We start from the raw sequence: 11726 nt of genomic DNA, 5'->3' as shown, positions 1-11726 counted from the left end.
TATGTGTTGTATGCATGTGTAATAATAATAATAATAATTATTATTATTATTTATTACATACCTTCTTTCAAGAGCAGGCAACAGAATTTCATTTTTAATGTGTGCCACTGTGTTCACAGTACAAAAATGACAATGAAGGTTATCTGGTCTCACCTGCCTTTGTTTCTGTGCTTGAAGATGTTTCTCTTCTCCTCCCAGAAGCTTCTTCAGTTCTGACTGTATGAGGTCCTTCAGTCAGAACAGAAGAAGCTTCTTGTAGATGAGAAGCGAAACGTCTTCAACAACAACAAAAAAAAAAAACACCCAAGAAACTCCAGCTGCCTTTTGAAAAAAGCATCTTTGGGACAACCGTGACTCCATTAACAACTGCGGGGATCGCTTAACGATCGTGTGCGACGAAGCGGCCGACCCCAAAAGCCTCCACCTCCCCCATCTCCGCTCCCCGCCTTTGTGATGGGGGACGGCGACCTCTTCCGCGCTCCCCTCGCCCGGCCGGCGTTACCTTCTCGAGGGCGGAAGGTACAACGCGCGCCCGGTCGCTCCCTCAGCCGGCATCCTCCGGCCGAAAAAAAACAAACAACAACCCCGGCGAAAGGTCAGGCTTCGGGCCGGGCGCTAGGCCTCGCTCCGGGGCGTCTCCTAGCAACGGGCGGGCGCCGCTGATTGGCCGCGCCGTCCCGCCGCCATTTTCAAACGGCCGCGTCGCCATTCGGGCTCTTGGCCCGGCTCCGGTTGGGCCTCGCTCGGCATGGAAGGCGCCCCTCTGGCCGCCAAGCCCCCCGTGAGGAGGAAGGGAAGGCCGCGGAGGCAGGAGAAGGAGCCCGGCGGGCGGCCCAGCCTCCCGGGAGGCTCCGCGCTGGAGGAAACCCCCGGCGGGGCCCGGAGAGGGGAGGCCGCCCCCGCCTCCTGTGGGCGGTAAGTGGGCCGGTTCAGCCCCTCCCCCTCCCCCACCCCAAAGGGAAGGGGGCCCCCCCGAGGAGGGGGAGGGGGAAGGAAGGGGGTGGGCCACGCCTTCCTTTCTTTCCTTCCTTCAGAGTTTCTCTCTCTCCCTCCATCCCTCCTTTCCTTTCCTTTCTTTCTTTCTTTCCTCCCTCCCTCCTTCTTTCTCTCACTTCCCTTCCTCCCACTCTTTCTTCTCCCCCCTCCCCGTTTCTCTCATTCCCCCCTTTTTCTCCCTCCTTCCCTCTCTCCTTCCTTCTTTCTCCCTCCCTCCCTCCCTGTTTTTCCCTCCTCCCTTACCCCTTTCTCCTTCCCTCTCTCCCTTTGTTCTTTCCTCCCTCCCTCTCTCTTTCTCTCTCCTTCCTCCTCCCTGTTTCTCTCTACTTGCTTCAAACTTTCTCTCCTTCCTCCTTCTTTCCTCTCTATTCCTCCCTGTTTTTCCCTCTTCCTTACCCCTTTCTCCCTCCTTCCTCTCTCCTTCCTTCTTTCTCCCTCCTCCCTCTTTGTCTCATTCCTCCCTTCCTCCCTTTTCTCTCTCCGTGCTTCAAACATTCTCTCTCCTTTCTCCTCCCTCCTCCGTTTTTCCTCCTCCTTACCCCTTTCTCCCTCCCTCTCTCTCTCCCTCCCTCTTTCTCTCATTCCTCCCTTCCTCCCTTTTTCTCTCTTCTTGCTTCAAACTTTCTCTCTCCTTCCTCCCTCCTCCATCCCTCCCTCCCTATTTTCCCCTCCTCCTTACCCCTTTCTCCCTCCTTCTCTCCCTTCCTTCTTTCCTCCCTCCCTCTTTCTCTCATTCCTCCCTGTTTCTCTCTCCTTGCTTCAAACTTTCTCTCCTTCCTCCTCCTCCATCCCTCCCTCCCTATTTTCCCCTCCTCCTTACCCCTTTCTCCCTCCTTCTCTCCCTTCCTTCTTTCCTCCCTCCCTCTTTCTCTCATTCCTCCCTTCCTCCCTTTTTCTCTCTCCGTGCTTCAAACTTTCTCTCTCCTTCCTCCCTCCTCCATCCCTCCTCCTCCTCTTTCTCCTTCCTCCTCCTTACCCCTTTCTCCCTCCTTCTCTCCTTCCTTCTTCCTCCTCCCTCTTTCTCTCATTCCTCCCTGTTTCTCTCTCCTTGCTTCAGACTTTCTCTCTCCTTCCTTCCTTCTTTCTCTCTCTATTCCTCCCGGTTTTCCCTCCTCCCTTACCCCTTTCTCCCTGCCAACCTCCCTCCCTCTTTCTCTCATTCCTCCCTTTCTCCCTGTTTCTCTCTCCTTGGTTCAAACTTTCTCTCTCCTTCCTCCCTTCTTTCCCTCTCTATTCCTCCCTGTTTTTCCCTCCTCCTTACCCCTTTCTCCCTCCTTCCCTCTCTCCCTTCCTTCTTTCCTCCCTCCCTTTTCCCTCATTCCTCCCTTTCTCCCTGTTTCTCTCTCCTTGCTTCAAACTTTCTCTCTCCTTCCTCCCTTTTTCTCTCTCTATTCCTCCCTGTTTTTCCCTCCTCCTTACCCCTTTCTCCCTCCTTCCTCCTTCCTTCTTTCCTCCTCCTCTTTCTCTCATTCCTCCTTCCTCCCTTTTCTCTCTCCGTGCTTCAAACTTTCTCTCTCCTTCCTCCTCCTCTCTCCTCCTCCCTTTTCTCTCTCTCCTTCCTCCTTTTCTCCCTCCTCTTTCTCTCTCCTCCCTCCTCTTTCTCATTCCTCCCTTCCTCCCTTTTCTCTCCTTGCTTCAAACTTTCTCTCTCCTCCTCCTCCATCCCTCCTCCCTATTTTCCCTCCTCCTTACCCCTTTCTCCCTCCTTCTCTCCTTCCTTCTTTCCTCCCTCCTCTTTCTCTCATTCCTCTCTTCCTGTTTCTCTCTCCTTGCTTCAAACTTTCTCTCTCCTTCCTTCCTTCTTTCCCTCTCTATCCTCCCTGTTTTCCCTCCCTCCCTCGCTTCCTTCCCTCCCTCTTTCTCTCATTCCTCCTTCCTCCTTTCTCCCTCCCTCTTTTTCTCTCCTTGCTTCAGACTTTCTCCTTCCTTCCTTCTTTCTCTCTCTATTCCTCCCGGTTTTCCCTCCTCCCTTACCCCTTTCTCCCTGCCAACCTCCCTCCCTTCCTCCCTTCCTTCTCACCTTTCTTTTTCTCCTCCCTCCCTCTTTCTCCTTCCTTCCTTCCCTTAGGTAGCCCAGACCAGAAAACCAGCCTCAACTTTATTGAGAGAGGCTGTTATAGCAGAATTTTGCAAGCCGGCTTGTTGCGGGAACTCTGCTCCTCCTTAGGATGCCAGTTGGTCACAGAGGTTGCTGCCCGAGTTTCTTCTGAATATTGTTTTGCTTTTTAGGGCTTGAAGGATGGTTTGGTCCCTTTTATCCTGGTCAAATAACAACAAATTTTTTGCTGCCCTGAGCCACTTGGGAGAGAGATGGGCGGCGTTCAAATGCAATAACTAATCGTTCTTGTATATTTCTGCTTAAGGTCATCCCCCTTACTCTCTGGCACATTTTACATATTGATCTTTTTTAACAAACAGGGTGTGCCAGGTTTGTAAAAGTGATGATTATTAATGATAAACATAGCACGACACTTGACATGAATGTTAGTTTACACTTCAGCAAAAATATTTAAATACATTAGTCTTTTGTAAATTACCAATGCTGCAGTTACTTCTTGGCAGTGTCTTAGAAGGGCATTAAAAAAGAATAAAATATTATTGAATAGAATAGAATTTTTTATTGGCCAAGTGTGATTGTACACACAAGGAATAAGGATACCAGCAACAAGTTTACAGTCGTACAGTCATAAGTGTGAGGAGATGGGTGATAGGAACGATGAGATTAATAGTAGTGCAGATTTAGTGAATAGTTTGACAGTGTTGAGGGAACTTGATAGGAGCTGGGAGACAAATTACATGAGATGTTATCTTTCCAGGAAATCGCCAATTTCATTTGCTGGCAGTCTTTCCTTTTGGAAGATAGAAGAAAAGATTAGATTAGCAGTTTTTAATTTTGGTTCTGATTGATAGGGACTAATTAACTGATAAGGAGAAAAGCAGATAGTTTAGGTGAAAGTGGCCATGTGGTGTTAGAATTCTTGATACCTATAGCAAAAATTGAGTTTAGTGAAATGTCGGTGGTTATCCAAGAAATTTAGCAACAGTTTAAAAATAAAAACAGAACTATAAAAAGGGCAGACTATTTATTTACATTTCCTATTTCTGAACTGCTCATTTCCCTCAGAGAGGGACTCTGGGCTGTGTACAATATAATCACTAAAATGAATCTTAAAATCAGAATTCGTTTATGATTAATTTTAAAATTATAAAAATAAAATTTCAAAAGGTGAAAAATGCCAAGATGGGGATTAGCAGTTAATACAGGTAGGAGGACATGGCTGGCTGGGGAATTCTGGGAGTTGAAGTCCACATGTCTTGAAGTCACCAAGTTTGGAGACCCCAGGTCTGGAGGGGCTTTTGTGGTTGTCCGTGAGGTTCTCTTGGGCAGTTTGGCTGACGCCTTAATTATGGCATGGATGGGTTTTTGGCTGGGACCTTAACCCAGATTGTCGCTATGTGGCCTCTTTCTTTATATTGACCCTGAGTTAGTTATTATTGCTGGCTGAAGAATTCTGGGAGTTGAAGTCCACACCGCCTTAAAGTTGCTACGGTTGAAAAACACCGGATTAGAGAAATCAAGTGGGGTTTGGTTTTGGGCCTTGTGCTCTTAAAATAATTTTATTTAATGGTTTGGAGGATGAAATGGGGGAATCCTTGACTTACGACCGCAATGGAGCCCTGCGTTTCTGTTGTTACATGAGAAATTTGTTAAGTGAATTTTGCCCTGTTTTACCACCTTTCTTGCCACGGTTGTTAAGTGAAACCATGAGTCACATGGTTGTGAAGTGAATCCACCTTCCCTGTTGACTTCGCTGGTCAGAAGGTCGGAAAAAGGGATCACATGACCCCGGGACGCTCCGACCGTCATAAATATGAGTCAGTTGCCAAGCGTCTGAATTTTGATCCTGTGACCACCACGGGGATGCTGCAAGGGTCATGTGAAAAACGGCCAAAAGTCACTTTGTAAAGTGCCGTTGTGACTTTGAACGATCGCTTAAAGCAGGAGTCTCCAACCTTGGTCAACTTTAAGACTTGTGGACTTCAACTCTGGGTGTTGAAATCCTCAAGTCTTAAAGTTGACAAGGTTGGAGACCCCTGGCTTATAGGTACTGTTGTAAGTCAAGGACTACCTGTATACTGTTTTGATTTGCATCGTAGCAAGATTGAGAAGAGCAACCATCGCTTTAAGAGACAAAAAGAATGCTGACAGTGAGAATAAGTTAGGAAATTGGATGGAGAATATTGGGATAATATTTACTGGAAGTGCAAAGTTTACCATACAGGTTGGAAAGCACTCAATTTAGCAGTTGGGTTTTTAAAGACCCTCTACCATAAGATGAACTGCAAGTATAGACTGGATTGTTTCTCTGTGTCATACAATATATGTGGATATATACATAATTATGTATGTATGTATGTATGTATTTATCTTGTCATGTTCATGTAGTGTATATTGGAGGGGGTGACCTTTTGAAGAGCTGTATGCAACGAAATTTCATTTTAATGTATGCCGATTGGTGTACATTCAAAGTGACAATAAAGTTCTATTCTATTCCATTCCATTCCATTCCATATTCTATTCTATTCTATTCTATTCTATTCTATTCTATTCTATTCTATTCTATTCCATTCCATTCCATTCCATTCCATTCCATTCCATTCCATATTCTATTCTATTCTATTCTATTCTATTCTATTCTATTCTATTCTATTCTATTCTATTCCATTCCATATTCTATTCTATTCCATTCTATTCCATTCCATTCCATTCCATTCCATTCCATTCCATTCCATTCCATATTCTATTCTATTCTATTCTATTCTATTCTATTCTATTCTATTCTATTCTATTCTATTCTATTCCATTCCATTCCATTCCATTCCATTCCATTCCATATTCTATTCTATTCTATTCCATATTCTATTCTATTCTATTCTATTCTATTCTATTCTATTCTATTCTATTCTATTCTATTCTATTCTATTCCATTCCATTCCATTCCATTCCATACCATACCCTTATTCTATTTTTTTCTATTCTATTCTATTTTTATTTATTTATTTATTTTGTCATGCTTATATACTGTATATTGGAGGTGGTGACCCTCTGAGAGCTGTCTGCAATGAAATTTCATTTTAATGTATGCCAATTAGTGTACATTCAAAATGACACTAACGTTAGGTCTAGGTCTAAGTTGCGTCTGTATAAACACAATTCTTCAACTGCCTCCCAAATGGAGACAGAGCTCTATGTCCATTTCTAACCACAAGATGTCAGTAGAAGATGGGGATATTTCCTTTTAAAATGCTTTAAAAGCTATATAGCCTAGAATAGAATAGAATAGAATTTTTTATTGGCCAAGTGTGATTGGACACACAAGGAATTTGTCTTGGTGCATATGCTCTCAGCGTACATAAAAGAAAAGATATGTTCATCAAGGTACAACATTTACAACACAATTGATGATCAACATATCAATGTAAATCATAAGGATTGCCAGCAACAAGTTATAGTCATACAGTCATAAGTGGCATAAGTCCTTATCCTGTGTACAACATTAAGTGGCAGGCATGAATTGTGAGAAGGAATTACCCCACCCCACAGATAATTTTGTGTGTGTGTGTTACAGAATTACATGCTGAGGCCCAAAGAGCAAGAAAATGGATAGAAAAATAGAATAGGCTAGAGCGAGGCATTAAGAAGACGCCTCTGGTTGTATAAATAAAATGTGAGGGGGGAAAAACAGGAGAAAAGTGACTTTCCAAGTTTTCCAATCATTTAATCCTGGCTTTGGATTCTGGTACAAACAGTCCTCAATTTATGACCATAATTTGGATCTGAATTTCCATGGCTAAAGCAGCGCAGTTGTTCAACGAGTTACACCCAATTCTGTGACTTTTTTATCTTTTCTTTTGCCACAGCTGTTAAACAAATCACTGAAGTTGTTGAGTGAATCCCACTTGTTTAGCAAATCTGGCTTGCCCCATTGACTTTTCTTGTCAGCTATTGAAATGGTGATCAGATGATCCTGGGACTTTACCACTGTTGCAAACGTATGTTTGTTGCCAAACACCCACATTTCAATCATGTGACCTTGGGGATGCTGCAAGAGGCATTACCTTTCGCCGCGAGCTTAAAACATATCTATTCTTCCGAGCAGGACTGGCTTAATAGGGTTTTTAAACATGGATTTTATTGGGGTTTATTTTATATTTTGTATTGTATTTTAAATTTAGGCTTTATTGAATAAGTTTTTTAAATAGTATTTTTATTGAAATGTATTGTATTATTTTATCTGCCTGTTCACCGCCCTGAGTCCTTCGGGAGAAGGGCGGTATAAAAATTAAATTATTATTATTATTATTATTAAGTGTGAGGATCCTTTGTAAGGCATTTTTTTCAGTATCTTAGAACAGTCACTAAGCATGTGGTTCTAAGTTGAGGACTACCTATAGCGTTCTGCAGTGATACCCATAAATATATATTTATTTATTTCTTCTTTGGGTAAAGTAGTTTTTTCCCGACTCTTTAGCAATCCATAGGTTATTTGTAACCTTTAAATACCTCCTATTGCTTCTATGGCTGGAACTACACTTTCTTCTCCAAATCTCAACTTGATACATTGGGGACACTAGATCTTATTCATCGGCAAGTATAAATGGAGTTCAGACTCTAAGCAGAATAAGAAGGATATCCAACCTTGGCCACTTGAGACTTGTGGACTTCAACTCCCAGAATCCCCCAGCCAGCATGCTTTAAGATAGATGGATTCTGGGAGTTGAAGTCTCCATATCTTAAAAGTTGAGAAACAGTGTTCTAGACCGTGGATATCCAGCCTTGGTCACTTTAAGACTTGTAGACTTCAACTCCCAGAATTCCCTAGCCCTGGCTGGCTGGGGAATTCTGGGAGTTGAAGTCCACAAGTCTTAAAAGTTGAGAAACAGTGTTCTAGACCGTGGATATCCAGCCTTGTGTACAACAGTTGGACACCACTGCTTGAAAGCTTAAAAGCTTAAAATATCTGCATCTTAAAAGCAGCCAACAAATGGTCCTTGGTTTTGAAGGCAAATAATCGTTCTCTCCATTCAAAACAATGACCAAAACTTCGTTCCTGTACATGCTAACCTGTTCCTTGTTTTTCTAATTAAAATTCAACTCGCAGTGTCAGTACTCAAATCCACCATGGCAGAAAGGAAGTAGTTTCGGCATCCTGATGCTTGGCTGAAAGAGATTTGGACCGAGGGATGGAAACTTCTTGGGAATGGAACGTTTTTCCGATCTTCAGCAGCTAGAACACTGACCCGTTGCAAACTCTGTTCTGTGCTTGGTAATAAAATAGCTTTCTTGCAAACCGCAAGCGGTTTGTCCCCTTAAATAGAAAGGTATGCTTTCCTCCCCACTCCGTCCCAAGAAAATAAAACGGATGAAACAAGTACATCGAAAATATTTATAATCCTTCAGACTTAATGCCCCATTGATTTTTGCAAGACTGCATAGGCAGGCCTCGACTTACGACTGTAACGGAGCCTGCTCATCACGGTCGCAAGTCGTGACAATCATAAAACGGGTCAATCGGGAGACTGACCCAAATTTCTGAACTTTTTTACGCAAGGTCATTTAACAAATGTCTCACTTGACAACAGAAATTTTGGGCTCAGCTGTGCTCGTAAACTCAGGATTACCTTTACGTTATGTGCTAGTCTCTTACTCTTGGCTTCGGCTACGCCAGACAGCTATGCACCAGGTTCATACACTTCTCTAAATGTATTTCAAGAAGGTAGACTGTTTAGTTTGGCTTAGCATGTTACATGAAACCAGCTCCTCCTGCTTCACTCAGTAGCCATTGCTAAACCAGGTCTTCATGCCAAATGCTTATATCTAAGTCAGAAGCCACCCATAAAGAGAGAAAATGTGACACCGAACTTATTTGTCTACTGGGCTGGTTAAGTCATTGCAGTCAAACTGACTCTGAGCAACATGCAATTAGGCAAATCTGTAACTTTAGAATGGAATAGAATTTTTTATTGACAAGTGTGATTGGACAGACAAGGAATTTGTCTTGGTGCATACGCTCTCAGTGTACATAAAAGAAAAGATCATCAAGAATTCTAAAGTACAACACTTAATGATAGTCAGAGGGTACAAATAAGCAATCAGGAACCAATCAATATCAATAACTTGAGTTGACGAGAGAAATAAGCAGGATAAATGGAACCATAGCATAAGCAAAATCAGAACTAAAAATCCATCAGTCGCAAGGCAGTCATACATAAATTGGGAATTTAAGCACTTCAAACCAAAGGAAACCGCTTGTTGTGCAGAGAAATTTTCCTAACAACTTCCCGAATAGAGTAATTCGGGAAAATTCTGAATTTTCCACAGGAGGGACAACGACAGAAAAAACATGCTTCCATGGCCCATCCGCTGAGTGAGGGGAGAAAGAGTTAATTTCTGATTAAAAGAAGCCTGGGCTTATTCAATTTTATTGGAAACGCAGATTTTACAAGGGGAAAACAGTCCTGCAGATAACCAGACCTTGAAGCTTGAAAAACTTGAAAGGTAACAAGAGATAGTATATGGGGGCCTTGGGGATATTATTAATCTTGGAGCCTTTTGAAGGTCCCAGACATGACGGCAGATTGTCCAAACAGACATTTGATCAATTGATATCCCAAAAATTCTTTGATGGAGCCCCTAAGGAAGGCCCTTGAGTAACTGAGTAGCCTTGAGTAAAAACACTAGGTAAAGAACAAGAAACAGTAGAAAGTAGCAGACGATTTATTTACAGGTAGCCCTCGACTTACGACCACAACTGAGCCCGATATTTCTGTTGCTAAGCGAGACGGTAGTGAAGCGAATTCCCCATCCCCCCCATTTTACGACCTTCTCTTGCCGCTGCTGTTAAGCGAATCACTGCAGCTGTTAATTCAGTAACACAGTTGTTAAGTGAACCTGGCTTCCTCTGCTTGGCTGGAGGTCGCAAATGCGGATCACAGGACCCCAGGACACTGCGACCGTCATAAATAGGAACCAGTTGCCGAGTGTCCAAATTTTGATCACGTGACCTTGGTTATATTGCAACGGTCATAAGTGTGAAGAAGAGTCTTAAGTGCTATTGTAAATTCGAACAGTCACTAAATGAACTCTTGTAAGTCAAGGACTACCTATTCTCTTTCTCTCTCTCTCTCTCTATATATGTCTTTATTTCTCTGTGTCTTTCGGTCTCTCTCTCTCTCCCTCCCTCTCTCTCTCTCTCTCTCTCTCTCTTTCTCTGTGTCTCTCTCTCTCTCTCTCTCTCTCTCTCTCTCTCTCCCTTTGTCTCTATCTTTCTCTGTCTCTCTCTATGTCTCTCTGTCTCTGTCTCTCTCTGTCTCTCTGTCTCTTTGTTTCTCTATGTCTTTCTCTCTGTCCCTCTCTTTCTCTCTCTCTCTCTCTATATATGTCTTTATTTCTCTGTGTCTTTCGGTCTCTCTCTCTCTCTCTCTCTCTTTCTCTGTGTCTCTCACTCTGTCTCTCGCTGTGCCTTTGTCTCTCTCTCTCTCTCTCTCTCTCTCTCTGCCTCTGTCTCTCTGTGTCTCTGTCTCTCTCTGTCTCTCTGTCTCTTTGTTTCTCTGTCTTTCTCTGTCCTTTCTCTCTCTCTCTCTCTATATGTCTTTATTTCTCTGTGTCTTTCGGTCTCTCTCTCTCTCCCTCCCTCTCTCTCTCTCTCTCTCTCTCTCTTTCTCTGTGTCTCTCACTCTGTCTCTCGCTGTGCCTTTGTCTCTCTCTCTCTCTCTCTCTCTCTCTCTCCCTTTGTCTCTATCTTTCTCTGTCTCTCTCTATGTCTCTCTGTCTCTGTCTCTCTCTGTCTCTCTGTCTCTTTGTTTCTCTATGTCTTTCTCTCTGTCCCTCTCTTTCTCTCTCTCTCTCTCTCTATATGTCTTTATTTCTCTGTGTCTTTCGGTCTCTCTCTCTCTCCCTCTCCCTCTCTCTCTCTCTCTCTCTCTTTCTCTCTCTATATATATATATATATATATATATTTGTTTTCTGAGGTTTTCATGGTGTTTGTATGTAGGTCTTTGGTTATTCGGTTTTCTCCCAGTAAAATTGGAAGTGTCTTGGCGACGTTTGAAGTCTCATTCGTCATCTTCAGGCTTCAGTGCTTCTGGGAGCAATGTGATTGCAGCTGTTTCTTCCTTTTTAACTGCTAGTGGGGGTTTGAACTGATTGGGTGGGAGCTTGGCTGTGCTCTGATTGGATGTGGGTTTTTTTTGTGCTCTGATTGGCTGGGGGTGTGTCCTGTTTGGGTGGGGGCTTGGTTGTGCTCAAATTAGACTGAGTTGCAGGGGGATCTGAGCTGGTGAGCTGCACTGCTGCTGTTTGGCTTCGTGTTCGTGGTCGTGCTACATCTTCGTAGTGGGTGTCAGTCTGCTGCATGTATGGATTGGAGGGGTTTGAAATGGCTAATGTTGCAGCTGCGGTCTGGCTTCTGGTCCTTGGTCGTGCTTCAGCACAGATAAACTCCGTAGCCAAGACACTCATCTCTAGAACAAAATGCTTAGCTGACGAACAACACCTAAAAACCGAACTACACACTCTCACAAGTGTACTAACATCCAATGGATTCCAGAGAAATAAGATTACCAAACTAATCCAAAAAGAACCCCCCACTAAAACCCAAGACAGAGAGCAAGAAAATGGCACAGCCCTCCTCCCATATATAAAAGGCACCACAGACAGAATCAGCAA

General features: G+C 43.5%; 1 protein-coding gene across 1 annotated transcript in view; it reads left to right on the top strand.

The window, feature by feature from the left end:
- Positions 1-733: 733 nt before the first annotated feature.
- NET1 (neuroepithelial cell transforming 1) overlaps positions 734-11726 on the top strand; it is a 103883-nt gene continuing 92890 nt past the window's right edge. Inside the window, exon 1 of the mRNA XM_058191840.1 lies at positions 734-915. Within this exon, the coding sequence (XP_058047823.1) occupies positions 749-915 (167 nt within the window). The 5' untranslated portion in view covers positions 734-748. The remainder of the gene's footprint in view (positions 916-11726) is intronic.

Source organism: Ahaetulla prasina, chromosome 7, assembly GCF_028640845.1.
Source record: "Ahaetulla prasina isolate Xishuangbanna chromosome 7, ASM2864084v1, whole genome shotgun sequence".
Classification (NCBI taxonomy): domain Eukaryota; kingdom Metazoa; phylum Chordata; class Lepidosauria; order Squamata; family Colubridae; genus Ahaetulla; species Ahaetulla prasina.
Note: the sequence above shows the minus strand (reverse complement) of the source record. Positions and strands in the feature narration are given on the sequence as shown.